This window comes from Struthio camelus, chromosome 1 (assembly GCF_040807025.1).
Source record: "Struthio camelus isolate bStrCam1 chromosome 1, bStrCam1.hap1, whole genome shotgun sequence".
Classification (NCBI taxonomy): Eukaryota; Metazoa; Chordata; class Aves; order Struthioniformes; family Struthionidae; genus Struthio; species Struthio camelus.
The window spans coordinates 55,032,209-55,058,936 of NC_090942.1; the positions used below are offsets into that span (position 1 = coordinate 55,032,209).

The 26,728-nt window shown below is 48.9% G+C and overlaps 7 protein-coding genes and 1 pseudogene across 7 annotated transcripts; 5 read left to right on the top strand and 3 right to left on the bottom strand.

The window, feature by feature from the left end:
• The first annotated feature begins 894 nt into the window (after positions 1–894).
• Positions 895–2,438, top strand: LOC138066839 (histone H1.01). Its single transcript, XM_068939684.1, has one exon. It carries the CDS (start codon positions 895–897, stop codon positions 1,552–1,554), a length of 660 nt encoding a protein of 219 aa, XP_068795785.1. The 3' UTR covers positions 1,555–2,438.
• A 119-nt stretch (positions 2,439–2,557) lies between these two features.
• Positions 2,558–2,963, bottom strand: LOC104145803 (histone H2A type 2-C). The gene has a single exon (XM_009677549.2). The coding sequence runs from the start codon at positions 2,961–2,963 to the stop codon at positions 2,574–2,576; it is 390 nt and encodes a 129-aa protein (XP_009675844.1). The 3' UTR covers positions 2,558–2,573.
• A 338-nt stretch (positions 2,964–3,301) lies between these two features.
• On the top strand, positions 3,302–3,801 carry LOC104145801 (histone H2B 1/2/3/4/6). The gene has a single exon (XM_009677547.2). The coding sequence runs from the start codon at positions 3,302–3,304 to the stop codon at positions 3,680–3,682; it is 381 nt and encodes a 126-aa protein (XP_009675842.2). The 3' UTR covers positions 3,683–3,801.
• Positions 3,802–13,813: 10,012 nt separating this feature from the next.
• Positions 13,814–14,643, top strand: LOC104145841 (histone H1.01; the record flags this gene model as incomplete). The annotated part of the gene is given in 2 exon segments (XM_068941922.1): positions 13,814–14,269; positions 14,272–14,643. Coding segments are annotated over 2 exon segments (588 nt in total), but the record flags the coding sequence as incomplete, so codon positions are not given.
• Positions 14,644–14,786: 143 nt separating this feature from the next.
• Positions 14,787–15,867, bottom strand: LOC138066845 (histone H2A-IV). Its single transcript, XM_068939715.1, has one exon. It carries the CDS (start codon positions 15,761–15,763, stop codon positions 15,374–15,376), a length of 390 nt encoding a protein of 129 aa, XP_068795816.1. The 5' UTR covers positions 15,764–15,867; the 3' UTR covers positions 14,787–15,373.
• Positions 15,868–15,962: 95 nt separating this feature from the next.
• LOC104145802 (histone H2B 1/2/3/4/6) lies at positions 15,963–16,573 on the top strand. The gene has a single exon (XM_009677548.2). It carries the CDS (start codon positions 16,102–16,104, stop codon positions 16,480–16,482), a length of 381 nt encoding a protein of 126 aa, XP_009675843.2. The 5' UTR covers positions 15,963–16,101; the 3' UTR covers positions 16,483–16,573.
• A 148-nt stretch (positions 16,574–16,721) lies between these two features.
• On the bottom strand, positions 16,722–22,648 carry LOC138067686 (histone H2B 1/2/3/4/6-like; annotated as a pseudogene).
• A 2,390-nt stretch (positions 22,649–25,038) lies between these two features.
• Positions 25,039–26,644, top strand: LOC138066848 (histone H1.01-like). The gene has a single exon (XM_068939757.1). It carries the CDS (start codon positions 25,904–25,906, stop codon positions 26,582–26,584), a length of 681 nt encoding a protein of 226 aa, XP_068795858.1. The 5' UTR covers positions 25,039–25,903; the 3' UTR covers positions 26,585–26,644.
• The last annotated feature ends 84 nt before the right edge of the window (positions 26,645–26,728 follow it).

Here is a 26,728-nt window from a genome sequence, read left to right on the forward strand (position 1 = left end):
GTTGCTTTCTTTTACAAAGCTGCAGTTTTGTAACATAACTTAGCAATTGATAGTTTACTTTAAAATAAAATGCAATGTGAAAAACAAATAGGTTGGTTTACCTAATAATTGGTAAAGAAATTCACAGGGAAAACAAACAAAAGAAAAAAGCACATAAGGCAGTTAAGATAAGCTTGCCTCTCTTCTGCTGAAATTCCGAGAAGACAAAATAAAACAATTGCATCTTAATTAATTTCCAAATATTAACAAATTGCTTATGGCTTTATAGTAAGAGCAACAGAAGGCTATATGAGACACTATATCATTAGACTTTAGTGTTTTAGGAGGTAAAACACATGGTCAAAGGAACCAGTTCTTAATCCATATTCAGAGCTGAAAGAGGAGTCTGTGTTACTTCCTTCTCTTCAAAATCAATTTAAACTGTCAAAATAAGTTTAAATTACCAGATTTCGACTTCGACTCCAAGAAAACCCTCTGAAGAATCAGATTTAATAGCTGCTGTAACATTTTAGTCCAAAGGAAATTTTTAATTTGCAAGGAAAAACAAAAGTTTCTCTCCTCAGAGGTCTCTCCAGCAGCAGCACACGGGATTTATCGCTTCTCCTTTATCCCAGCTCTCATGTCTGCCACTAGAAACTCTACCGATCGCAAGTACCTTGTGTTCTCTTCCCTCACCGGGGAAACGGAGCGATTTGGTGGCAGGAATTCTGAGGAAAATACACTTTTGTTAGTCCAAAGAAACACAAATCGAGCACACCGAAGGGCTCCCCGGCCGTGCCGCGGGGCGGGCTCTGCAACGCACCAATCACCGCGCGGCTCCTCGCTAAAAATACGAGCATCTGACCCGCGCCAGCCCAATTGTGTTCGCCTGCTCCGCAGAGGACGCCTGCCGCGATGTCCGAGACCGCTCCCGCCGCCGCGCCCGATGCGCCCGCGCCCGGCGCCAAGGCCGCCGCCAAGAAGCCGAAGAAGGCGGCGGGCGGCTCCAAAGCCCGCAAGCCCTCGGGCCCCAGCGTCACCGAGCTGATCACCAAGGCCGTGTCCGCCTCCAAGGAGCGCAAGGGGCTCTCGCTGGCCGCGCTCAAGAAGGCGCTGGCCGCCGGCGGCTACGACGTGGAGAAGAACAACAGCCGCATCAAGCTGGGGCTCAAGAGCCTCGTCAGCAAGGGCACCCTGGTGCAGACCAAGGGCACCGGCGCCTCCGGCTCCTTCCGCCTCAACAAGAGACCTGGAGAAACGAAAGAAAAAGCCCCGAAGAAGCGGGCAGCGGCAGCCAAGCCCAAGAAGCCGGCGGCCAAGAAGCCCGCGAGCGCCGCCAAGAAGCCCAAGAAGGCGGCGGCGGTGAAGAAGAGCCCCAAGAAGGCGAAGAAGCCGGCGGCCGCCGCGGCCAAGAAAGCGGCCAAGAGCCCCAAGAAGGCGGCCAAGGCTGCGAAGCCCAAGAAGGCAGCGAAGAGCCCGGCCAAGGCGAAGGCGGTGAAGCCCAAGCCTGCCAAGCCCAAGGCGACCAAGCCCAAAGCGACCAAGGCGAAGAAGGCGGCGCCCAAGAAGAAGTAAATGATATTGGAAGAGTCCTGCTCTACATATTTTGTTATCCAACGGCTCTTTTAAGAGCCACCCACACTATCCCTAAAGGAGCTGAGGCACCAAAGTCATCAGTAACCTGCAGCAAGGATCCAATAATTCGTAAGTCGTCAGAGGTTAAACGTATCTTTTTCTTTTCCCTGCGAGTACTGAAATGAAAACTGATGTGCACGGTATAGCGTGGTGGCTTTAGGGAAGTGCAGATTTTTGCATCTTTTTGTGGAGTAATTGGTTTGACTTTACCAGGAAGAAAAGTTTTATAATAGTGATTTTGATAGAAAACGGATGAAACTTTTTTTAATATATTTTGTAACAAAAATAATGCAATTGTCAGGCACGCTACTACTGAGCCATGTATAATCCATTGTATTTCTAAGGTGTTGCCTTTAAATGCTTTGTCTATTCGTGTGGGGGAAGGGAGGGAGAGCGGTACCTTTACTGGCCAGAAAATATCCCTGAGCTCTCTGATCCTTTTGTTCCTCTTGAGAAAAATGAGGTATTGGAAAAGCCCGCCCTGACCAAGGATTGGCCAACGGAGAGCACAGCCCGCTGGCCCTTCTCCCCGCACCCCCCCTCCTTGAAGGAGATCACGCCTTGCATCTCCAGGCTGTTTCAGCCTCTCATACGGAAGAGAAAGGCGGAAGCGGAGGGGGGGGCGGGGGGAAGCAGGAAGCTCTCACAGAAAGCCATTGTTCCAGTGTTCTTCGGTTTAAAGACTAAAGGTGTCATATCGCATACCAGGAAGAACTGGCTTTGGCAGGACATTCTAGCACTTTTTTCTTTTTCTTAACGAGAAGGTTGAAAACACTGCTATGTTCCCAAGCCAAAAATTCTGATAATAAACGTATGAAAAAGCAGCATGGGTTGACTAATTCATATGCAACTGCATAAATATACTGTGGATAACTAAACTCTCTTATGATTTTGTGGGTGGCTCTGAAAAGAGCCTTTGGGTTTCGCTTTTCTGCTCTGGGCGCTTCTCCGCGGTCCGTTTACTTGCTCTTGGCCTTGTGGCTCTCGGTCTTCTTGGGCAGCAGCACGGCCTGGATGTTGGGCAGCACGCCGCCCTGCGCGATGGTCACCTTGCCCAGCAGCTTGTTGAGCTCCTCGTCGTTGCGGATGGCGAGCTGCAGGTGGCGGGGGATGATGCGCGTCTTCTTGTTGTCGCGCGCCGCGTTGCCCGCCAGCTCCAGGATCTCGGCCGTCAGGTACTCCAGCACGGCCGCCAGGTACACGGGCGCGCCGGCGCCCACCCGCTCCGCGTAGTTGCCCTTGCGCAGCAGTCGGTGCACGCGGCCCACGGGGAACTGCAGCCCGGCCCGCGACGAGCGCGACTTGGCCTTGGCCCGCGCCTTGCCGCCCTGCTTCCCGCGCCCCGACATGCTGCCGGCCGCTCCCGCCCGCCCAGCCGAGCCGAGCCGAGCCGAGCCGAGGCGGCGGCCCGCGCCGCTCGCCTATAGCCGCGCCGCGGCCACGGACGCCGCTCGCGATAGGCCGAGAACGAGGTTTCGGCCGGGCAGCCAATGGGGAGGCGGATCGGCCTCCGACCAATGTGGAGCGTGGAGAGGCGCGTTGTGACGCCCCGTCTTCCGCTGGCCAATGGCAGGCTGCGGGCAGAAGGCTGCTGATTTGCATAAGGCCGCTATAAAGGGAAGGGGGCGGCGGCGCCTCCCGCCGCATTTGGCTGCGCGCTGCTTGGTGGCGGTGGAGGCGCCTCGCGATGCCTGAGCCGGCCAAGTCCGCGCCCGCGCCCAAGAAGGGCTCCAAGAAGGCGGTGACCAAGACGCAGAAGAAGGGCGACAAGAAGCGCAAGAAGAGCCGCAAGGAGAGCTACTCGATCTACGTGTACAAGGTGCTGAAGCAGGTGCACCCCGACACGGGCATCTCGTCCAAGGCCATGGGCATCATGAACTCCTTCGTCAACGACATCTTCGAGCGCATCGCCGGCGAGGCGTCGCGCCTGGCGCACTACAACAAGCGCTCCACCATCACCTCGCGGGAGATCCAGACGGCCGTGCGGCTCCTGCTGCCCGGCGAGCTGGCCAAGCACGCCGTCTCCGAGGGCACCAAGGCTGTCACCAAGTACACCAGCTCCAAGTAGAGCGTCCCGGACCGTCAGTTTTAACCCAAAGGCTCTTTTAAGAGCCACCCACTTTCTCAGTGAAAGAGCTGTATAATTTCTCTAAGAAGAAAAGGATTAAAAACGTTATGGGTACTCTTTTTATCGTGTGCATTTCCAGTTTATTCGTCGAGGTAAGTGAATTACTAGTTAATGTTAGCTTAATTTCTATAAAATAGTATCGTTCAGCTTTATGGCTTTTTATTGTAGCAAGCAATGTCTACATATAACTATAGTAAGCAAACAGCTATATGACTCCTGAGTAGTCTAGTATTTCATATATATGTATACATACAATATGCACTTTCTCGGTGGCACGTTTCTCAGTTTATAGTTATATTTCTATTTTAAGGTTACAGTGTGTATACATACTGTATTATCACATCCCAGTCGATATATTTGTGTTTCAATATTTTAAAAGTGTATTTAAGTTATATCCATTGTAAATTGGGGGGAAAAAATTACACTTGCTGTTTTTAGGCCTCTAGGAAACAATGTGTGTGTGTGTGCGCATGTATACACACAAATATATTCAATGGAAGTTAATAACAGCTATAACAATATCTACCACGTGAGGGTGCCCAATCTGCTCTATTTTCTTTAGCAGAGGTAAAGCAGGAGACCACAAGTGCTCTGTAGTGTAAAAGGCTTTCTAAACTGTAAAATGTTATGTTTATCTCAGAAAACTGTTACTAGAGATACAATTGAAATGAGATTCCTTTTAGGGAATAATGTAACAGCCTTCAATATTTGACAAGCATGTAGTGATCAATACAACACAGAATTCCCTATTAGAAGTTAAAAGTGGCTGCTCATCTGTAGCAATTTTCTTGATAATTCTGCTTATGCGAGTTTTAAAGTAATTTATGTAACGAGTACAGCTCCTCTTTAAAGGATCCAAAAGGACGAGATAGTAAATGCCTTCTTTGCCTCAGCGTATACTGGTAAGACCAGCCCTGGAGACCAGGGAGAAAGTCTGGGGAAAGATTTCCTTTGATGGAAGAGGACTGGGTAGGGATCACAGCAAATGATATACACAAGTCTGTGGACCCTTATGGTCATGGAGATCAGGAGAGGTGCCTGAGGACTGTAAGAAAGTAAATGGCACTCCCCTTTTCAAAAAGTAAGAAGGAGGACCCTGGAAACTACAAGCCAGTCAGCCTCACCTCTGTCCCTGGAAAGGTGATGGAACAGCTCATCCTGGGAACTATTCCCAAGGACAAGAGAGCAATTAAGAGTAGTCAGTGTGGATTCATCAAGGGGAAATCATGCTTAGCTGACCTGATAGCCTTCTATGATGGAATGACTGGCTGGGTAGATGAGGGGAGAGCAGTGGATGTTGTCTAGCCTTCAGTAAGGCTTTTGACACTGTCTCCCATAACATCCTCATAGGCAAGTTGATGAAATATGGGGTAGATGAGCAGACAGTGAGGTGGATTGAGAACTGGCTGAATGGCAGAACTCGGAGGGTTGTCATCAGTGGCACCAAGTCCAGCTGGGTGCCAGTAACTAGCGGTGTCCCCCAGGGAGGTCAATACTGGGTCCAATCCTGTTCAACTTATTCATTACTGACCTGGATGAAGGGACAGAGTGTACCCTCAGCAAGTTTGCTGATGATGCAAAAATGGAAGGAGTAGCTGATACACCAGAGGGCTGTGCTGCTCTTGATAGGCTGGAGAGATGGGCAGAGAGGAACCTCATTAAATTCAACAAAGGTAAGTGTCAGGTCCTGTACCTGGGGAGGAATAACCCCATGCACCAGTGCAGGCTGGGGGCGGACCTACTGGAAAGTAGCTCTGCAAAGAAGGACCTGGAAGTCCTGGTGGACAACTTGACCATGAGCCAGCAATGTGCCCTTGTGGCCAGGAAGGCCAATGGTATCCTGGGCTGCATTAGGAAGAGCACTGCCAGCAGGCTGAGGGAGGTTGAGGGAAGTGATTCTTCCCCTCTACTCAGCTCTGGTGAAGCCACATCTGCAGTGCTAGGTCTAGTCCTAGGCTCCCAGTAGAAGAGAGAGAGAGAGCTACTGGAGCGAGCCCAGTGAAGAACTACTAGAATGATTCAGGGATTGGAGCCTCTTTCATATGAGGAAAGGCTGAGGGAGCTGGGCCTATTCAGCCTGGAGAAGAGAAGACTGAGGGAGGTCATATCAATGCATATAAATATCTGAAGGCAGGATGTAAAGAAAATGGGGCCAGATTCTTCTCGGTGATGCCCAGTGATAGGACGAGAGGCAACAGGCAGAAACTGAAACACAGGAAGTTCCATCTGAACATGAGGATGACAGAGCACTGTGAGGGTGACAGCACAGGCACAAGTTGCCCAGAGAAGCTGTGGAATCTCCTTCCCTGGAGATAACTCAAAAACCCTCTGGACACAGTCCTGGGCAATGTGTTCTATGTGACCCTGCTTGAGGAGGAGGGTTGGACTAGATGATCTCCAGAGGTCCCTTCCAACCACAACCAATCTGTGATTCCTCCCTAGGACTGCTTTATGGAGTGAATATTCCCTTCATCAGTGAATATTCAAAGTGAAGATTAGGATTATTTTATATCTACCTGAGGTTTCCTCTCTTTATATTTCATTAATTATATTAAAACTAATAGAAATCTAAAAGAGAAAACCAGCCACTACAGGTTAGATTATTAAACTTCCAGGTAGCTGTTACTAATCAGCCCTAACATCTTTCAGCCTGAAATGGTAGATTTCTGAATCACTCTGTCACACTCTCAGATAACTAGAGGCTGCTGCAGACCCAGATGTGAGTTGTTATCACCTTCTTTCAAACTGGATCTGAACAAATCTCTTATTGCACTCATACCCTGTGATCTCACTAACACATTTGATATCTATATAAAGGCCATAAAAGAACCATGAAAATCAACTTTTCTAGCGCTAGCTGCATGCTGTTTAGTAGTACTGGTGCAGAGGCTGGTAGTATGCCTATACTACACTAGCCACTGGTTCAGCAAAGCTGATTTCAGTTTTAAGGCTGATAGGGACGTCTCAGACTAAATTTCAGACATCCAGTAGTAAGAGGCATCCTCCACACTTGCTATTCTCCTGCAGCTTCAGATTGAATTTAGAGATCAGCTCTGAGAGTGCCTTCAAATGGAAACTATGCTTTAGAGTTTGCATTCTGAGCCTCTCCATATGTCCAGTGCATAAGAAAGTGAATAAAAAGTGGTTTACTTCATTCTCCAGGTTTTTGTATAGTGGAGTGTGCAGGTGGCCAGAATTTGAATCTATTCTGTGATGTGGTTTTATGATATCATACCATTAACGTTCTTTACTATTCAGTTCAAAGTAGTTGGATTTTTTTTGTCTTCTTCAAGGCTCTCCACACAGAATGCATCATCCAGCAGTAGGCACAGCATTCAGAAACATCATCTTGGGAAGTGCTGCAATGCATGATCTTTAAATTGGCCTTTTAGACTGTATTTTATCGGCTGACTGTGCACATCTTCAAGCTATTATAATTTGCAGGCACTGAAATATAGGATATATTTATTAGTGGTTATGTTAATAACCACTTTTATGCTATTTATTATGTTGCTATTATTTATTATGTTGCTATTATGTGCTATTATTTATTAGGCTATTATGCTAATAACTTTTTTAAGCTCAGTACCTTTTTGTATATCATATGATCGGGGTTATATTACAGTTTACTCCTGCACTGCATTACCAACCATAAAGAATACTAGAAAAGAGCCCAAAGCATTGCAAAAATACTAAGTAGTTTTTCTGTTTAAGGAACAAACACACTTAATACAGCATTTTTGAAAAGATTGTCTTCTCTAGGTCAGAATATCTACAGTGTAATTTACATTTATCAGTCACACTATTTAACTACAAAAAACACTTTTATTTCTGGGAAAAAAAATCAGGTAGTAAATCAGTGGAATATTCAAAAACAAACAAACAGAATGATCAATGTCAAACATCTGATCCAAAAACAGAACAAAACACTCACTGACTAGAATGTTTTTATACTACTTCTTGCCTTTTCTGAGTAAATCAAAATCTCCTCACCTACCTACAATTCAAAGCATCTTTCCTAAAGTCAGGAGAATATTTATTACTTAACACGCAGTTCAAACTACTACTATGTCTTAGTTTAAATGGTTTCCCAGCATTCTCTGTTTTCAGTTTTATTAGAAAAGAGCATATTTATAAATAATTAGCCTGAGGAGTGAGAAGAATTATTAACTGTGCTATAAAAAGGTTTCACTTTGTTTATTTGGTCTTATTTACAGTTTGACTAAAATGTGACTAGTTCAGGTTGCAAAGGGGAAATGGTAGCATCAAATCAGTGATGTCCAGGTTATGCTGTTGCAGAACACAGAGCAGTTCAAGACATGGCACGAATCTCGCTGTATGAGAGGGCTAGAGGTAGAGGGGACCGGAGCTGGGAACATCCCTCCTCCCATCCCAGCTCACATACATTGGGGGACAGAGTAGCACTGTGCAGAGCAGGGGGTGGCTCAGTCCTGCGGGTCATGGAGCCAGAGATCCAGAGGTCTCTTCCGACTGACATGAAAGTCAGATGGTACGTTATCTTTTCATTTGTTTGTTTTGTTGTTGTTTTTTGTGGCTGCAATTTTTTAGGGGAGAAGATTAAATCAATGTTTTACATAAAGATTAATAGTGATAGGTCAATTGAATAAATGAATGAGTACATCCTTGAAGGTTTTAAAGGCTCAAAATAGCTTTGACATGACAAAGTGACTCCAGTCACCTACATTAAATTAAGTTGCTATCAAAATTAGTCATTATGGATTTAGTGATAGTGTAGTTTTCACACACAGTAACAAAGACCTTTTCAAAATGGAAAGGTGAACTTCAGAAACATACTTTTGCTGTCACTAGAAAATCCGGACTATTACATTTTGAAAAGTCTTAAGAGATCCACTGATATTAAGCTCATATGCAGTCTGGTTTCAAACATGTGGTGTGCTCTTCTCATGGAAAAATTTTTATTTTGGAATAAATGCATGAGATATGTCAGACTGGAATATTTATATACCAGCAAGGTAGTGAAATTTGATCATGCTAATAGTTTCCTTTCTGCAGAAAGGATGGAAATCAATTTTATTCCAGGCAAGTTTTAGTGATAAGGTAGAGGAGATCATTTTGTAAAATCATTAAGAATAATTTGTTACAATGACTAAAAGCTACACCAGAACTTTGCAGTGTTATAACTTTGCAATTTTTCACGTGAGCTGGCAAGTGTATTTCATATTTCCATCTAGTGCCTTTGCTCTGTTTCATACAGTCTCAGAATGTTACATATCTAAGGAGTTGCATACATTTCTACAGTGTCAAGAAATACTCCAATCCTACTTTCATATGCATAATAACAAGGAATTCCTTATTTCAAATATCTTTACAGTGAATCAAACAGGCAGTGAGAATCGGTTTGCCCCACTTTTCATTTAAGTAGCATGATATCAGCCTGAGCAGAAAACATCTAATTTTGTCAAAACTTACCTTTTACAATACTACATGGCTATTATACCTGCTTCTCAGTGGCTTACTCAGTACACCTTGTCAACTAATCCAAAACTAGTAGAAGCATATGTATTTAATTATACAACTTTTTTCAGTGAAGTTCAAATTCTTTAAATGCTGGGGATACAGCAGGCTCTGGATCAACTAATGGGGAAAAATAACAACAGAGAAAAGCCTGACAATTCACTTTCCTTGGTCTCCTCAGGCTTTTGATTTGTTTCTTTCTTTCTTTTAATGGACCCGACTCTAACCTGGTCTCTGAACAGCTCAAAAAATTTGCAAGCAAAGCTTAAGCTGTGCTTCCACGTATCAGGTTCTGCTATTCCATGTAAGTTTATCCTTTGTGTCTGCTTTTCTCCATCAGCTGATTTGCTGTTGCAAGGAACAAGTTATAATATGCAATAGCTTTTGTTACAATATGTAGCAAGTTATCTTTCTTTCTTTCTTTCTTTCTTTCTTTTTTTTTTAACCTATTTGTTACTAGTGCTTACAGGAGTTACCGAGTTCTCCTGCATTCCAGTGTCTGTACAGTAGCCCCCCTGGGGGATTTTGCTGGCTATCCCAGGGCTATCACCCAGACAGGCCTGTGGCAATTTGGACCTAGTGCAAAAAGGAACACATAGGTTAAAGTTACAAGACCCTTTTCAAGGTAGCGAACATTTGTTCCTCTGTTTTGCAACATATAACAAGTAAACGTTCTTGTCTTGTTGGTATTGTCTTGATGATGAAAAACCTACACTGTTCCTGTTCCGTACAATATTGCACTCTTTCTTGTTTTGTTACACACATACAGAGATGCACACAAGCTTGCTGCAAGACTTTCTGTTGAGATCCCCATCAGCTAAAAGCATTAGAGCCACCACTGATACTGAGATCACAGAATCAGTTTCATTTAAAAAAACAAAACAAAAAAGTTAAAAGGGACTTCTGGATGTCTCCAGTCCAGCCTCTACTCAAAGCAGGATCAACCTGAGAGCTAGATCAAGTTGCTCAAGGCCTTACCCGGTCATATTTTGAATATCCCCATGGGTGGAAGTACCACTGCTTCTCTGGGCCCCTTTTTAAGGGCTTAACCATTGTCATGGGGAAATTTTTTTTTTTGCCCTTGTTTCTAGTCAGAATTTTCCTTTCTTTAATTTGTGTCTTTGCTTCTCATTGTGCACCTCCAAGAAGAATTTGGCTCCATCTTCCCCATAAACTTCTCTTTCAGTAGTTGAATACAGCAGTAAGATTCCCTCCACCCCCCTCAACCCTCTCTTCTCCAGGATGAAGGGATTCGTCTCCCCCAGCCACTCCTGTACCAGGTGCTTCATCGCCCTGTACATCTTAGTGATCCCTGCTGAATTTGCTCCAGGTTGTCAGCATCTTTCTTTTACCACAGGACCTAAAACTGGATGTAATATTCCAGATGTGGCCTTACAAGTGCTGAACAGATGGGAATAACAGTTTCCTCAACTTGCTAGCTATGCTTTTGTTAACACAGCCTGATATGTGGTTGGCTTTAACCACCAGGACTGTTAGAAAAGGGAGCTAATTTAGCTCTAGCCCAGCTTAGCACTAGTGCCTAAAGTAGCTGAACCCTGCAGGCTGCAGGAGTGAACTGTAAATGAGCTCGAGAGACATTGCTGAGGATGTGACTGCAAAACCAGCTAGAGCACACAATGGACAGAGGTGACGGCTAACCTTCAGCTAAGATAGGGCGCAGTGAAGCAGGAACACAGCAACCATCCCAGAAGGTACACTTGAACCAATCAAGAGGAAAGAGACCTCCAGCTCAGTAAGGAAGATTGGAAGAGACTGTCACTAGCCGGTGGGGAAATAAGACTGTAAAGAATATAATTACCCCAGAATTTCTTTGTTCGGGGTCCCTCCCCAGAGGGACTCAGCTCGAGCTGTTACTTTGTTGTACCATGATTTAAATAAATAATTAATTTTACTTCTAGACATACGTGAGACTCTGCTCCTTGGAAACCTAGGGTCGAGCTGTTCCCACAACAAGGACCCTTTCCGCAAAGCTGCGTTTTGTCCACCTGGCCCAGCCTGTCCTCTTGTATTGGTTTCTCCATCTAAGATGCAATTTCTCTTTTCCCTTGCAGGGTGTTTGCAGAAACGTAAGTTTGTTTTCCCCTTGTTTCAGTGTTTTGTGGTTTGCTGAACCCTCAGCTCTGGAAGGTGGCAAAGCTCTTTTAATCAATCTTAAATCCATTTTAATTACGCTGCTTAGCAGAAAGCTACCTTAATTTATGAACATGCATTGATAAGAAGAGAAGGAAACGGAAGATATTTAGCCACTGTCATCCCTCCATCATATGCACCCTCTTTCCATCTCTTGACAATGGAAAAGACAAAATAGGCCTAGTATCTTTAAACAGAAATTACCCTGTTAAGGACAATTTCTCTACATTGGAGTCTTGCAAGCAATTTTGAGTATTTGACTGCCTATCATGATGCAGGTGCTGCTCCCAAGCAGTTCCTTGTCAAAAATGATGCCTGAATCACAGAATCTATTTCATTCAATTCTAACACAAAAACTCTGGAAAACAATTCTGTATACACTTGCATTTTAGAACAGGTCAGCTGTAAGACATTTGTGTATGAAAGGAATAGCAGGGCAGCTTTGAACATCTATCACAAATAAAAATCCTAAATTTTTTGTACACCTAGATTCATGCTTTCACTAAAGTTCCACTTGCTTCTCATGTAGACTTTATTCTTGAAAGGCTCTTGGGGGGGGGAAGTAACAATGCCCCCCAAAAATGGGGGAGGGGGCACAGATGGAGATTTCTAGCTGAAATCTGCACTTCCCATGGGTGAAGGGACCTTGCACTACCATTGTGCAGCATCAGAGGTGCAAAGAGGAAATGCATGTTTCTTTTGTAATCACCTCCTTTACTTCCTGCAGCAAGTAGCAGCTAACACAATGCCAAACAATCCGTCCTCTGCTCCCAGTGCTAGTGCTTTGCCTTATGCCCTTGGGAAACAGAGACATTAGCTTCTTTAGTTATGTAGTACAGACAGGAATTACCATGAGAATGCTGTAGCACCAATATTTCTTCATGCTGAAATACTTCTTTAAATAGGGCTGCCTCCTCCCATGTTTTAAGCTCCAGAAGACCTGGCTGACTGTGCCATGGGCAAGGCCAGTGCCTGAGCTCAGGCTGAGCAGAGCTGGCTCTGGAAACACCGAGATAACTTATCTGAATCGGTCCTACTCCCCACAGGGAGGAAGTTTTAAACTCTGCCATTTCAAATCACATCGAAGAAGTGAAATGGTCAGTACTCCAAGTGCAATGCACATTTAGATCCTGGAAGAAGGTCAGTATAACTTAAGACAGCTGGGGTGGTTTTAGTCTTACACTGGTGTGTAAGTGTAAGGCAAAACTTTATGGCATAATGGTACATCTGCTACCTCAGACCTTTAAAAACAACTTCTAACTGCACATTTATTGATAGGAATCAGAAAAAACAGCAACAAAAGAAACAAAGCCAGTGAGAGCTATTAAAACACTGATAAGGACAGAGCCATTAATCTTTTTCACCACACCAAGAATGTGTGTTATTCTTTTACATTTCTTTTATTTTTACATTATTTTCCAGTGGGGAACATTTGTAGGAAAGAACACATTTTCCTGCTCAGAAAATGGTACTGGGCATAAAAAAGGAGGAAATACAGACACCCTTAGAGGGACTAGGGTTCATTTAGAGCACTGATCTGAATTCAATTTTAAGGTGTAAAGTTCTACTTTTGCTACAAGTTTATTCTGTAAAATCAAAAGAGGGTTTTGACCTCAGTGGATTAAAAAGTGAATAAGAAATTGGGTGTTTCTACATTGGAGAATCCCAGGCTCAGCTCTGCCCTGCCCAGAGAAATCTGACCCTTATTTGCTCTTCTGCTGCCTGCTGTTTCCAGGAGTCTCAGAGATCACTCGGCCATTTGTACAAAACCGAGCCTGAGGGGCTACACTGGGACCACCAGGTTGGCTCTGCCTCTTCCCGGGGGAAGTGTGGAGGCCCTTTACCAAGGCACCTGCAATGCAGGCTTTTCAGAGTTGCTAAGTGGTCTCCATTCACAGATTCAAAGAGGTAGATGGTCTCTTGAGGTCAGGCAATTTCTCCTTCCTTTCTTGTCCTGCTGCTGAAAAGCCAGGATAATGTTGGAGGAATATCTGGGAATCCATCTAGCCTATTTGCATGAGACAGTAGGTACAGATATTTAAAAACAAACTTAAAAAAATGCTTCTAAATAGTAGAGAAAAATTTGTCCATCTACTTTGCACTTTGGATAGGCCACGTTTACACTAAGTGTCTTCATTAAAATAATCGGCTGTACAAAAATACCTTAAGGCCTTGTTGCCCTTTATAGCTTTCGACCTTACACAATCCTATAGGATTCTTTGACCTTTTTGAGACTTCCTTTCGCAGACAGCGGAGTTGAAGCAGGAGATACAGAATGAACAAACTCACCCTGCAAGCGGGAAATAAGGGAGTTTATAAACTCAATAAATGCTAGGCCAGCAGGTACATCAGCTGACGTCTCTGTTCTCCCTGCACTGGTGGTGGTCGGGGGGAAAAATCTATGATCATGTTGGAAAACATTGATATTACCGCCTCTGCACCAAGGCTGCCGCCAAGAAGCCGAAGAAGGCGGCGGGCGGCTCCAAAGCCCGCAAGCCCTCGGGCCCCAGCGTCACCGAGCTGATCACCAAGGCCGTGTCCGCCTCCAAGGAGCGCAAGGGGCTCTCGCTGGCCGCGCTCAAGAAGGCGCTGGCCGCCGGCGGCTACGACGTGGAGAAGAACAACAGCCGCATCAAGCTGGGGCTCAAGAGCCTCGTCAGCAAGGGCACCCTGGTGCAGACCAAGGGCACCGGCGCCTCCGGCTCTTTCATGCTAACAAACCCGGGGAAGTACAAGCAGAAGGCGCCCAGGAAAAAGCTGGTGGCCAAGAAGCCCGTCGGCCCCTCCAAGAGGTTGGCAGAAGCAACAGCAACAAGAAGAAGAAAAGACAATAAACAGTGCTCCAAGGGAGCCAAGAAGCCAGCGGCCAAGAGTCCCAAGGTGACCAAGCAGTGAAGAGCCCGGCCAAGCCCAAGAGAACTAAAGCAAAGGTGAAGGACACGGCACCTAAGGACTACCCTGCCAGAAATGTTACAAAAGTCAAATTAAAAACAATAATGCTTTTTACTGTGTAATTCAGCAGGCATCGCCACCGTTCCACGTTACATGAGGCAGTGGCAACCCTTCCCTCCCTGAAGTTTTTCCCTATTTCTCTGCACGGTTAATTCTGCCAGGGAAAGCGACAGAGACTCACTCACATAACACTGCTGATCTGCCGCGACAGAGTGAAAGTGGTGAGAGGTGTGTGGCAGGGGAATCCAGAGTCGCTGCTGGGAGGGCAGGGAATTTCCTGGGGGTTAAAACTCGCTGACTCCCGGGTGCAGTGGGGCACTGCTGTCAGGCAGGAGGCAATGCCGAAACCCCTCGGGAAATTTACACAGTGGATAAGCTGAACTGTTTGGCTACTGACTACTGTTGATAGCTCACTGCAGAGCAGAAAAAAAAAATTAGGTCGCTCTTTCAACTTTATTTTCTGTTTTCATTTAGTAAGTACAGCAGTAAACCCTTGGCAGGAAAGCTAGAGTTCTCTTCCTACGAGGCACCACACTTATTCTAACGCTAAAAAAAAAAAAAAAATTCTCCAGTTCATTTATTAGGAGCAACAAGACTATGTTCAAGTATAACATCTTTTATTTACGAGAAAAATGGAGAAGAGTAATCGCGGTAATTCTAAAAGGACAAAACACAACTTAGCCTTTGCACTCGAGTGTCTCTCACACCCCCACACCCACACCCACCCCACGCAGAAAGTACACACTGTTCTTTAAAATCGGTAACAGAACCCCTGCTACCCTTCCCTCTCCAAAGAAACCTATATAGTTAAGAGCCGTGCCTACGTGCCGGACTGTGCACTTTCTCTATTCACCATGCTGCAGTATGCAAAATAGTTTAACTGTCATTAAAAGTACAGAAACTGCTTACACGTTGTCCGCATTCACTGAAAGAAGCGCATCCATTCTAAATGACTCAACCTTTTGTGAACATTGTGGGTGGCTCTAAAAAGAGCCTTTTGTACTTTCGTTTCCTAAACAGTCCGAAAGGCGTTCACTTGGCTTTGGCCTTGTGGCTGTCGGTCTTCTTGGGCAGCAGCACGGCCTGGATGTTGGGCAGCACGCCGCCCTGCGCGATGGTCACCTTGCCCAGCAGCTTGTTGAGCTCCTCGTCGTTGCGGATGGCGAGCTGCAGGTGGCGGGGGATGATGCGCGTCTTCTTGTTGTCGCGCGCCGCGTTGCCCGCCAGCTCCAGGATCTCGGCCGTCAGGTACTCCAGCACGGCCGCCAGGTACACGGGCGCGCCGGCGCCCACCCGCTCCGCGTAGTTGCCCTTGCGCAGCAGTCGGTGCACGCGGCCCACGGGGAACTGCAGCCCGGCCCGCGACGAGCGCGACTTGGCCTTGGCCCGCGCCTTGCCGCCCTGCTTCCCGCGCCCCGACATGCTGCCGGCCGCTCCCGCCCGCCCAGCCGAGCCGAGCCGAGCCGAGCCGAGGCGGCGGCCCGCGCCGCTCGCCTATAGCCGCGCCGCGGCCACGGACGCCGCTCGCGATAGGCCGAGAACGAGGTTTCGGCCGGGCAGCCAATGGGGAGGCGGATCGGCCTCCGACCAATGTGGAGCGTGGAGAGGCGCGTTGTGACGCCCCGTCTTCCGCTGGCCAATGGCAGGCTGCGGGCAGAAGGCTGCTGATTTGCATAAGGCCGCTATAAAGGGAAGGGGGCGGCGGCGCCTCCCGCCGCATTTGGCTGCGCGCTGCTTGGTGGCGGTGGAGGCGCCTCGCGATGCCTGAGCCGGCCAAGTCCGCGCCCGCGCCCAAGAAGGGCTCCAAGAAGGCGGTGACCAAGACGCAGAAGAAGGGCGACAAGAAGCGCAAGAAGAGCCGCAAGGAGAGCTACTCGATCTACGTGTACAAGGTGCTGAAGCAGGTGCACCCCGACACGGGCATCTCGTCCAAGGCCATGGGCATCATGAACTCCTTCGTCAACGACATCTTCGAGCGCATCGCCGGCGAGGCGTCGCGCCTGGCGCACTACAACAAGCGCTCCACCATCACCTCGCGGGAGATCCAGACTGCCGTGCGGCTCCTGCTGCCCGGCGAGCTGGCCAAGCACGCCGTCTCCGAGGGCACCAAGGCTGTCACCAAGTACACCAGCTCTAAGTAAGCTGCTCCTGCACTCGGCGCCGGACCCTCTCGACCCAAAGGCTCTTTTAAGAGCCACACATGTTTTCAGTAAAAGAGCTTTAATTCCCATATTTTGCTGTGATTTTATTTTTTGAGATATGCTGCAAAAACCCTTTCCTATGTGCCTAGAAGCCCTTTTTTTTCCATAACTATTTTTTTCTTCTGGGTCACGTTGGTTTTTTTCGGTCTGTACCTTTTACTTTTTAGTTCTTGATTATGGCTTTCTGAAGGGTATTCCTCTGTCCAGCCGAAGTGGTGTGGCTTCTCCATGCTCCTCATGGCCCAATGCACTGGTGCCAGTGGCCAGCTGCTTGAGGGACGCTTTCTTGCCTGTTGTCTTCTGTGCTGTCCACTTGGCCCACGCTGTTGACCAGCAAGAATCCCTGGCACCTGGAAGGACAGAAAGGGAAGGTGGTGACGGCGCATGCACCGCCGACTGCTACTCCACCACTGCCTTGGGGAGAGACCCCCGGTCACTGAGTACTTTTCACAGTGGCATGGGCCGTTCTCAGCAACGGAACCATACAGCACCTGCTGGATCTCTACTTCCATACCATCACCTGTTATGGTATTCATCATACATTTATATTCATGCTTACTTAAACATTACCTTCTAGCTTTTCAATTTTGTTTTAATTATCTCATAGGCATCCTGTTATTCAATAGTCTTTCCCATCTAGAAAAAAGATCTATTGAAATATTCTGGTCTAATCAATTAGACCTGCTGATATGTCAACCATTTCCTCATAAGTTTTCAGAATTGCAATTGGAGATGAATGAAATCAATACTGCTAGGATTATTAATAATTAAGCCTAGGATAGCTTTTACAGAGATGAGGTTTAACCCCCAGTCCTATTGTGATTTCTTATCCTCTACTGCCCTCTGATGGGCATCACGGAAATTTCTGAAGCACATCGTACCGTGCTCCCATAAAAGCACTTCGCTTTTCACAGTGTCAGGCTAAGGGTGATCAGCTTCAAAGACAGAAAGAAATAACTGCAATAGCATGCAGAACATCTTACGCCCTCTGACATAAGTTTAGAAAGTAGAAAAGTTAACTTACCCTTGGAATAGACAAGTGACAAAGCTCTTTAAAGGAAAACGTGTGTGGCTCTTAAAAGAGCCTTTGGGTCGAGAGGGTCCGGCGCCAAGTGCAGGAGTAGCTTACTTGGAGCTGGTGTACTTGGTGACAGCCTTGGTGCCCTCGGAGACGGCGTGCATGACCAGCTCACCGGGCAGCAGGAGCTGCTGGGCAGCAGGAGCCGCACGGCCGTCTGGATCTCCCGCGAGGTGATGGTGGAGCGCTTGTTGTAGTGCGCCAGGCGTGACGCCTCGCCGGCGATGCGCTCGAAGATGTCGTTGACGAAGGAGTTCATGATGCCCATGGCCTTGGACGAGATGCCCGTGTCGGGGGGTGCACCTGCTTCAGCACCTTGTACACGTAGATCGAGTAGCTCTCCTTGCAGCCCTCGCCATCTTTCGTGTCGCCCTTCTTGGGCGCCGAGGGGACGAAGGCCTTGGAGCCCTTCTTGGGTGGGAATTCGGCCGGTCCGGGCTCAGCAGCGACAAGAGCTCGCGTTCGAGCGTTCTGGCGGCAGCCGGGCGCGCTCTTCCCTTTATGGGGCGCCGAAAGCCGGTGGAAGCGCTATCGCGTTTGCTATTGGCTGGCATGAAGCCGTTTTGAAGATGTTCGGGCAGAGACTCTCCTCATTGGCCGGCTGGGAAATTCCGCCTCGCCGGTCATTGTGACGCAATGAGTCAGGCATGCGGGGGAGGGGCCGGTAGGCACCGTTGCAGGTGCGTGTGTCCGTGTGGTCGCAGTGCGATGTGCGAGTCCCCGTCAGCCCGCTGCGGTGCGTCAGTCCCTACGATCGCAGTGTAATGTGTATGTCGGTCGGCAGGGTGCGATGTCTGTGTCCCTGCGAGCCCGGTGCGATGCGTGTGTCTGTCTGCAGGGTGCGATATGTGTGTTTCTGCGAGCTCGCTGCGTTGTCTGTGATTCTGCGATCGCGGTGTGATGTGTGTGTGTGTCTGCGATCCCGGTGCGAAGTTGTGTCGGTGGGCACAATTGGAAATGTGTGTCGGCAGAGTGCGATGTGCTCGTCGGCGGCAGAGCGAGCAGTGCGTGTGCGTCTGTGAACACGCTACGATGCGTATCTGCACACTGGCGTGTGTGTGTGTGTGTGTGTCGGTGGCGGAGTACACAACGCGTGTCGGCGGGCACAGTGCCTTGTGTGTGTGTGTGTGTGTGTGTGTCCCCATCGGAAGAGCGTAATGTGCATGTGGGTCGGCACAACGCGGTGCGCGCATCTTCGTAAATTTCTCTTTTGGGTTGCTTTGCTCGACCCTGTGCAAACCGCGGGAGGACAGAGCCGCGGCTCCCTACCCACCGGGCCCGCGCCGCCCTGCCCCCGCCCTGCCCGAGGCGGGCGAGCACTCGCTGCGGGCGGGACGGCGCTCGGCCCCCCTCCCATGGGGCAGGACCATCGTTGAGGGGCCCGTCCGCGCTTGCCTCGGTCAGGCAGGAGGGTGGCGGAGGTTCCGCCCGCGAGGAGGAGCCCGGCGGCCCCTTCAGCTCCGCCGCGTCGCGCCGCTCGCTTGGCACCCGGCGCTGCTCCCCGCCCCGCCCCGCTCCGCCGGCCCCGCTCAAGGGCCGCGGGCTCCGCCCTGCGCCAGCGAAGCCTCCGGCCGTAACGCCACCGCAGGTACGGGGCAGGTCGGCGGGTTGGCTTTCCCCGAGAAGGAAGGAAGCGCCCTCGGCCGGCTTCTTCGGGGGGCGAGAAGGTAGAGGGGATTGAGGCGGGGTCGGGCCCTGGGGTTCCCCCCCCGCCCCCCCAGTCCAAAGGAAACTGTCACAAATGCATTAGGAAACTATGTCCTGAGGGTCGCAGAGCCAGAGACTTTCTCTGGTGATCTTTCCGAGTGTACAGGCAGAACCGGCATTAGGAGGAAGGAAAGACTGAAGTAGTATTGCCTGCCTTTTCGGCTCTGCCAGGGCTTCACAGGGGCTCCCGGCAAGGGAGGGGCGTCCAGTAGCTTCCCCATTCAGTGCCTGATCGGGAACCCTCTGTCCAAAGGGAGCCAAAGGGAACTCCAGCTCCTCCACCGCTGGGATAGGGATCATCCTGTGGTGCCCCTTCCCTCTCGGTCTTCCTCTCCCGCAGGCGGCTCAGCCCACTCGCAGAAAAGGGGAGTCTGAGCTGTGCTTCATAGCAAGGTACAGCAAGGTGCTCGGTAGCCAAAGAGAAAGCCGGAGAATGAAGGCACTCCAGTGCACCCGTGCTTGTCTCCCCTGGGTGACCATTGGGCATAGACGTTGTTCAGATCTGGGGGGGGGGGGAAGGGGGTGCAGAATTTTCACCGTGAAACCATCGTTTATTTTTCCTTCCCTGCGCGCTCACGGCACGCCCTGCCTTCTCTGCAACAATAAAGAGATGCTCGAAGAAAACTGCCTCCGTGTCATAGGCCAGTCTGATTTCCTTCCCGGGATGTTACTCCTATTAGGCTCTGAAGAAAGGGGGACCTTTCGAGGGCAAATAGTGAAAGCGATTAAACACAAAGATGTTGTGACACCTGGACCACAAGCCAAAGCGAGAGTCCTTAGCGTGAAAGCTTCCTAAATTTAGTTCTCGACATAAATGCCAGATTTCGGTAGCCGGGACTGTGCCCTGAATCACAGCGCCGCGGATCAGGCATCGAGTGATCTCCGGTGACAGCGGAGGGCTGGAGAGGTGACTGCTGCTCTCGGGAATGCGGCAGATCCGCTCTTAGTCACCGTCTCACCGCCCACAACGGGGGATGGAGCGATAGACAAACCTAGGAAATCAAGCTTGACTTCTCTCGGGCAAAAAGAAACGCCACCGTGCGGCCTTACCTATCTCCTTCCCCGGGGGGAGGCGGTGCCTCCTGCCCCCTCACAGCTGGAGCCTTGCGGCCGTCATGCCGTGTAACATCCCCCCCACCCCGGTGCCACCAGCGGGCCTGGAGCCGGCGGCTCCAGCGGTTTAGGTTGCTCGTTGGGAGCCTCAGAGAGGGTCAGGGGCTACAAGGCAGCATCGCCGTGGGGGCAGAGGGAGACGGGGCCGGGAGCGGGGCTTCAGGCTGCAACGGTTTTGTGGCAATTTTCCAGCAAGGGCTGGCAAGGCGCGGCTTAGATTTTTTTGCCCTCTTTGCATATTTACTCGCAGAGCAGCGACACTTGGACGTGGGAAAACTAGGCAGGACGGGAAACGGGGTGGGGTGGGGAAGGCGGGAGGGAAAGGAACCCTGCGGGGAAATATCAAATCACATGAAACCTGTTCTTTTACTGATTTCTCAGATTAAGGAACCAGTTGTAGGTGCTTATGTGATTAGTTGTTAAGTAACCCGACAAAGTCTATTCGATTATTTCCTTCCACAAACTGAGGACACTTCAGATATTCTTTATCACCATGTCTCTTCTTGGCCCCAATGCACGTCGTGAAGTTCCCTCCTGGATTGCTTCTATAGAGACACTAGAGTACCACAGGAGAGACCCGCTTCTCCCCAAAGTCCTTCGGTTTGCTATTCATGTGCATGGAGCAACGACATATGGGGCAGACACTTAGTTTTGCAAAATACACCTTTGTGTGTTTGGGGTGGAGGTAGGGGTTGGGAGATTTAATCTTGTCCTTTTCCCTTCCCTTTCCGCTTTCCTGACAAGATTTTTCTTGAATTTCTTTAACTTCCTTGTCCTTTGACTTTTTTTCCCCTCCGTGACTGAGACGTTAATCACACACTCACACACCCATATAATTTTATAATGAATATATATTTGTCCAATCGAGCTCTTCCTTTCTGGAAATGCTCGAATCAGGGGTTCAGTTAGCTTTTATTTCCTGCACTGCTGCCACGGCCGCTTCCTCGTACAGCACATCTCCGCGGATGCCCTTGAGCGCAGCTATCGTACCCACGGCCCTCAGTTTATCCCTTAAGGGCCCGGATTCAGCAGTAAGTCCCGAAACAGAGGGGCTGCGCACACCCCCAGCCGTGGCCCGGAGCAGCTCGGGGGGAGGACTGCAGCTCCCTGGCCACGGAGGGACCGGCGAGTGCTGGTGGGCAGGCGCACGGAGCAGCCCTCCGGCCCTGCCCGCTGCTGTTGCTGAGCCTCTGTCCCGGCAGGATGCTGTGGGCAGAGTGCTTGTCCAGGGAGTTTTCTGAGCGAGGGCGTTGTTCAGGAATCGCCGCGTAAAATCCATGTTTTACTGCGTGTGGATGCCCCGAACTCACTCCAGGGCCCCCTCAAGCCGCGGCCGCTGCCCTCGGCAGGCTGCGGGCCACAGACAACGCGCACCCGGCACGGGTCGGCGCGCAGCACCGCGGAAGCTCCCGCCGCATTCACCCAGGCAGGACCGGCACAGGAGGCCCCGTTTTCCGCCTCTGTTTCAGCTGGTCAGGACGGAGCTCGCTGTGGGTCTCCCACGCACCTACGTCTCTCCAGCAGCTGCCCTAGACACCGGCTCTCCCAGGTCCTGCGCCCTCCCGTTGCTGCTGCCCGGACCCACGCGGCCTGTGACCGGTGTCCCTTCCCACGCTCCTTCACGTCCCCCTTTCCTTTCTCCATCTTCGCCCTTCTCCTAAACTCCTGTCCAAAGTTTCACACAGTCTCGCACTCTCTCCCAAACTTGACCTAAGAAGTTTCACACAGACCCGCTCAAACATGCTCTAATAAGTTTGATCTTTTCCTTGAGAGACCCTGCTAGTCTTCTTCCGCCTTCCCATCAGCGACGAAGTTGTGGTTCAACCTCCCCGAGGCTGAGCTTGACTGCTTCCTCCAATGACCCATCAATTAGTGACCTGAGAGCTCTGATCTTTGTTATTGTCTCCGTTATACAACCCATAAGGAGTAGGATGTTTAATTCATTCCTTTCCTTGTTTCTTGTTTTTAAGTCAAATAGCCAGGTAACCAGCTACCCCCACGAAACAGATGCTCCAACTCTTCAAATACGTGTATAATTCCCATCTACCTTTACCTGCTCCAGGACTCTCCACGGCATGATGTGCGCAGGATTTGCATGCAACGCTTTTCGGGAAACTGCTGTCTTTCCTCGAGCCTTAGCCTTGCACACTCCACCGCCTTCCCACCACCGCTACAGGTCCTCTATATACCTACCGAAGTAGGGGGCATTTCGGACTGGGAAGGAGGGAGAGCCCCATGCAGAGGGCACAGCGAGGGGCCGGCGCCGGCTCCTCAGCTCCCCGTTGCTCCGGGAGTCGCAGGAAAGTTTGCATCAGCGGGTCTCGGGACAAGCTGCGGCCTGACTTTCAGCCGTCGAAACTCTCCTCCCGGCCCACACGAGGGACTGACTGGTTTATGCAGAAGCACCCCGCGACCCTCGCCCTCCCAGTAGCACACTCTTATGTGGCATGGATTTGCAAAGAAAACCACCCTTGGCCTAATTAGGAAATACAGGTTAAGTATCACTAATGCAATGGATTTTCTGCGCTATTCTAAACTGTCCTAGAACCACTTCATGAGGGCCCTGCAGCATGGAAGTAGTAAGAACAACGGCGCAGATATATTGGCATTAGGCGAGAGTGAAATTCCCTTTCTAAGTATGAAAGTACCTCCTTTCCTCAGGACTATGGAGGATACAAATAAATAAATATTTTACCTAACAGCTTTACACTCTCTTCCATATGATCTGTGCCCTTCGAAACCCATATCATTCTTCCAGGAAATCTCTCCCTCTCTTTTTTTTCTTCCTTCCCTGGAGGAAGGAAATCTAAATTGAACCCTCTTTAGATTCTGCAGACACCTAAGTGTCACCTCTGTGGCATTTATCTCCTGCCAAAAGTCTCCTCCATAGCACACGTTGTCGGGGAGAAACAGCTAAGTGCCATGGAAAGAGGAGGTGAGAAATAGCTGAAATCAGCACCAGAAAGTTCAGTTGTAAAAAGCCCAGTCAGTATAAATCCATTTTCCTTTGGGAGATGCTTGGCAAACTTCACCTGGTAAACACAAGCATAAAAAAAACCCACATCACTACCACACAGAAACATAGTAGCCAAAAAGGTTCGCGTGACGCTTTTCTACACACATTCTCCTAAACTGGATGGAGAGCTGAAAAAGAGGAAACTGAGCTCATACCTCAGGGATGAGCCGACTAACCTAACGTCAAAGAAAGTGAGAACGTACCTGAGACAAAGAACTGGCACATCTCAAAGAAGGGATTTTAGCACCTCTTTGCTCTCATGAAGCACTTTCTCACACAGGAACATCCCACAGAACTACCGGGGCAATCCTGACCTCTCCTAACTTCTTCTTAGGAAGAACTAACTTGTTAGGAACACTTACATATATACAAACATATACATGTGTGTGTCTGTGTGTACATATATACACACACTTTATACCTGTATGCAAGGCCCAGACTCCCTAACAAGAGGGGGGAAACATGACAACGGGCATGAACAAAGCTCTATCTCAGCAGTCAGAACAGACTATGAGAAGAGTTTTCCAAAAACTTCTGTGGCCTAATTTGTTTGTTTATGCATTTGCTCCAACAGCATACAGACAGAAACTAAGCCCGCTGGGAGCAGGAAGAGCAGGATCAGTGCTGAAGGTAGGAGAACTTTTGCTGCAGTTACAGGCATCTCCCTCTCCCATAAAGGAGAGGGAGATGCACCATAAAAGGCGACAGCTGAATCCTGTCACAATCCCTGCACAGACCTTGGTCATGTTTCTAGCCTCCTCTGCAGCAGCACTCAAGAAACGAGGTGAATATGGATTTACACTGCATTTTCACAAGAGTCCATCCTGTAACCCCTCCCCAGCTGCGTTTTTAATCCTGTTTCAATATCTCTCACCTATTGCTGCAAATTTACAGACAGTTCCAGATTGGCACTATGCCTCTTGCTCCTTGTTTTAATGTTTATAAATAGAGAAGACAAAAATATTTGCTGGTAGATGGAAGATTTGCTGCTTTACATATTTAATGCTGTGTTTTACATTTTCTTGGAATAGAGAACCCTACTACCTTATATACCAAAATGAACCAAATATAAGCAGCAAGCAAATAGAAGCACACATCACCTCTCAATATCAACTAGATATTATTAAGAAACAGCTGCTCATGTTATTAGTTATGACTTTAGAGCTCTAAATACCCTCTTGTAGACTATAGGAGTGCTGTAGGGCAGAAAAGCAGATGTAGTATATGCAAAAAGGGAAACTTCTTGATTGCCTTTACAAAGCTTAGCAAATACTATGCTATGTTGACATTTAGTTTAGCATAATGCACCCATGTGCTAAATTTAGTTTCCTTTAGTTTTTCTTACGAGCAATATTAAGCTACTGTTATAGTATTTTTTCAACTGTGGCCATGTCTCAGCAGTACTGAAGAGAAAACTGCTTGACTAAGGCACTTTGTTAGTATTGTTTCATTTACAGAATCACCGACACCCTAACCTGGCTTTTATCACAAGGAAAGTATTCACATAATGTATTGAAATTTTTCGCTCAGCTGCAACTTTTGACTGGCAACATATCTTAAAGTAGAGAATAAAACTAGAGCACAAACTAACCTCTTTATTTTAAATATGAACATAAAAATGAACGTGCTTGCCTATAGTGCTTATATGAAAGACATATCTTAGATAAATATTGTGATACAGTTTGTCAAATACGAAACAAAAAAAGAAGTAGGACACCAGAGGAAAGACTTCTGAGTATTCTTTAAAGACATTGAAGGTATCTGCTAATTTAAGAGTGTTATTTTTCACATAAACATTCCTGGAGAAATTTTTTCCAATTAATTTTTACTAGCTCCATGTAAGGCTAAACAGGATAATACGTTGAAACGTTTCATTTTTTATAAGAAATGAAGTCGTGGTATGGGAAACGATTTACAACACAGATGCAGAGCTCAGTGGCTACTTGTGTTACTTACTGCTTTTCAAAGCCAAATTACCTTAACAAAACGTCTTTATACCAATTCCATTCTACACTGTCTCGACCAAAAACCTTCTCAGGAACGTGAAACGGTTGTCACTGTGCCGCTGATCTCAGCAGCATTGTTAAAATTTAAAAAGAAAAATAAAAAATCTGACCGTCCCAGGTCTCTGCAATCCCAAAACTCACGGACTACAGACTTGCCTATAACTCATTTAAACTCCCAGCTAACAGAAATGCTGCAGGATGAAAATATCTTCCCTCGCCTGCAGCTCTGTGAGAAACGGGGTGTCCTGGTCGCAGGTTTTGCACCAAAAACACGGTTTTTTTATCCCCGAAGAAACACAAGCCGAGCGGCGGAGAGCGCCCGGGCGCCGGCGGCAGGCAGGGCTCGGCCGCGAACCAATCAGCGCGCGTCTCGCCTCTATAAATAGGGGCCGCCGCCACAGCCGCCCCAGCTGCTGCGCCCGGGTCCGCGCGAGCTGAGCCATGTCCGAGACCGCGCCCGCTCCTGCTGCCGAGGCGGCGCCCGCCGCTGCCGCCGCTCCGGCCCCGGCGGCCAAGGCCGCCGCCAAGAAGCCGAAGAAGGCGGCGGGCGGCTCCAAAGCCCGCAAGCCCTCGGGCCCCAGCGTCACCGAGCTGATCACTAAGGCCGTGTCTGCCTCCAAGGAGCGCAAGGGGCTCTCGCTGGCCGCGCTCAAGAAGGCGCTGGCCGCCGGCGGCTACGACGTGGAGAAGAACAACAGCCGCATCAAGCTGGGGCTCAAGAGCCTTGTCAGCAAGGGCACCCTGGTGCAGACCAAGGGTATCGGCGCCTCCGGCTCTTTCAAACTCAGTAAGAGACCTGGAGAAACGAAAGAAAAAGCCCCGAAGAAGCGGGCAGCGGCAGCCAAGCCCAAGAAGCCGGCGGCCAAGAAGCCCGCGAGCGCCGCCAAGAAGCCCAAGAAGGCGGCGGCGGTGAAGAAGAGCCCCAAGAAGGCGAAGAAGCCGGCGGCCGCCGCGGCCAAGAAAGCGGCCAAGAGCCCCAAGAAGGCGGCCAAGGCTGCGAAGCCCAAGAAGGCAGCGAAGAGCCCGGCCAAGGCGAAGGCGGTGAAGCCCAAGCCTGCCAAGCCCAAGGCGACCAAGCCCAAGGCGGCCAAGGCAAAGAAGGCAGCGCCCAAGAAGAAGTAAGCCCCTGTGGAAGAGAATTCTTGGTCCGCTCTTGAAAACAACGGCTCTTTTAAGAGCCACCCAAACTTTCCCAAAAGGAGCTGAATTATTTTTGCTAGCTAAACTTTAAAATCTTTTACTTTCCTCAGGTAGGTCTATAAAGGA

Bases quoted from the DNA above. Each gene is read 5' to 3' on its own strand.
- LOC138066839 (XM_068939684.1), top strand. From the start codon at position 895: ATGTCCGAGACCGCTCCCGCCGCCGCGCCCGATGCGCCCGCGCCCGGC.
- LOC104145803 (XM_009677549.2), bottom strand. From the start codon at position 2,963: ATGTCGGGGCGCGGGAAGCAGGGCGGCAAGGCGCGGGCCAAGGCCAAG.
- LOC104145801 (XM_009677547.2), top strand. From the start codon at position 3,302: ATGCCTGAGCCGGCCAAGTCCGCGCCCGCGCCCAAGAAGGGCTCCAAG.
- LOC138066845 (XM_068939715.1), bottom strand. From the start codon at position 15,763: ATGTCGGGGCGCGGGAAGCAGGGCGGCAAGGCGCGGGCCAAGGCCAAG.
- LOC104145802 (XM_009677548.2), top strand. From the start codon at position 16,102: ATGCCTGAGCCGGCCAAGTCCGCGCCCGCGCCCAAGAAGGGCTCCAAG.
- LOC138066848 (XM_068939757.1), top strand. From the start codon at position 25,904: ATGTCCGAGACCGCGCCCGCTCCTGCTGCCGAGGCGGCGCCCGCCGCT.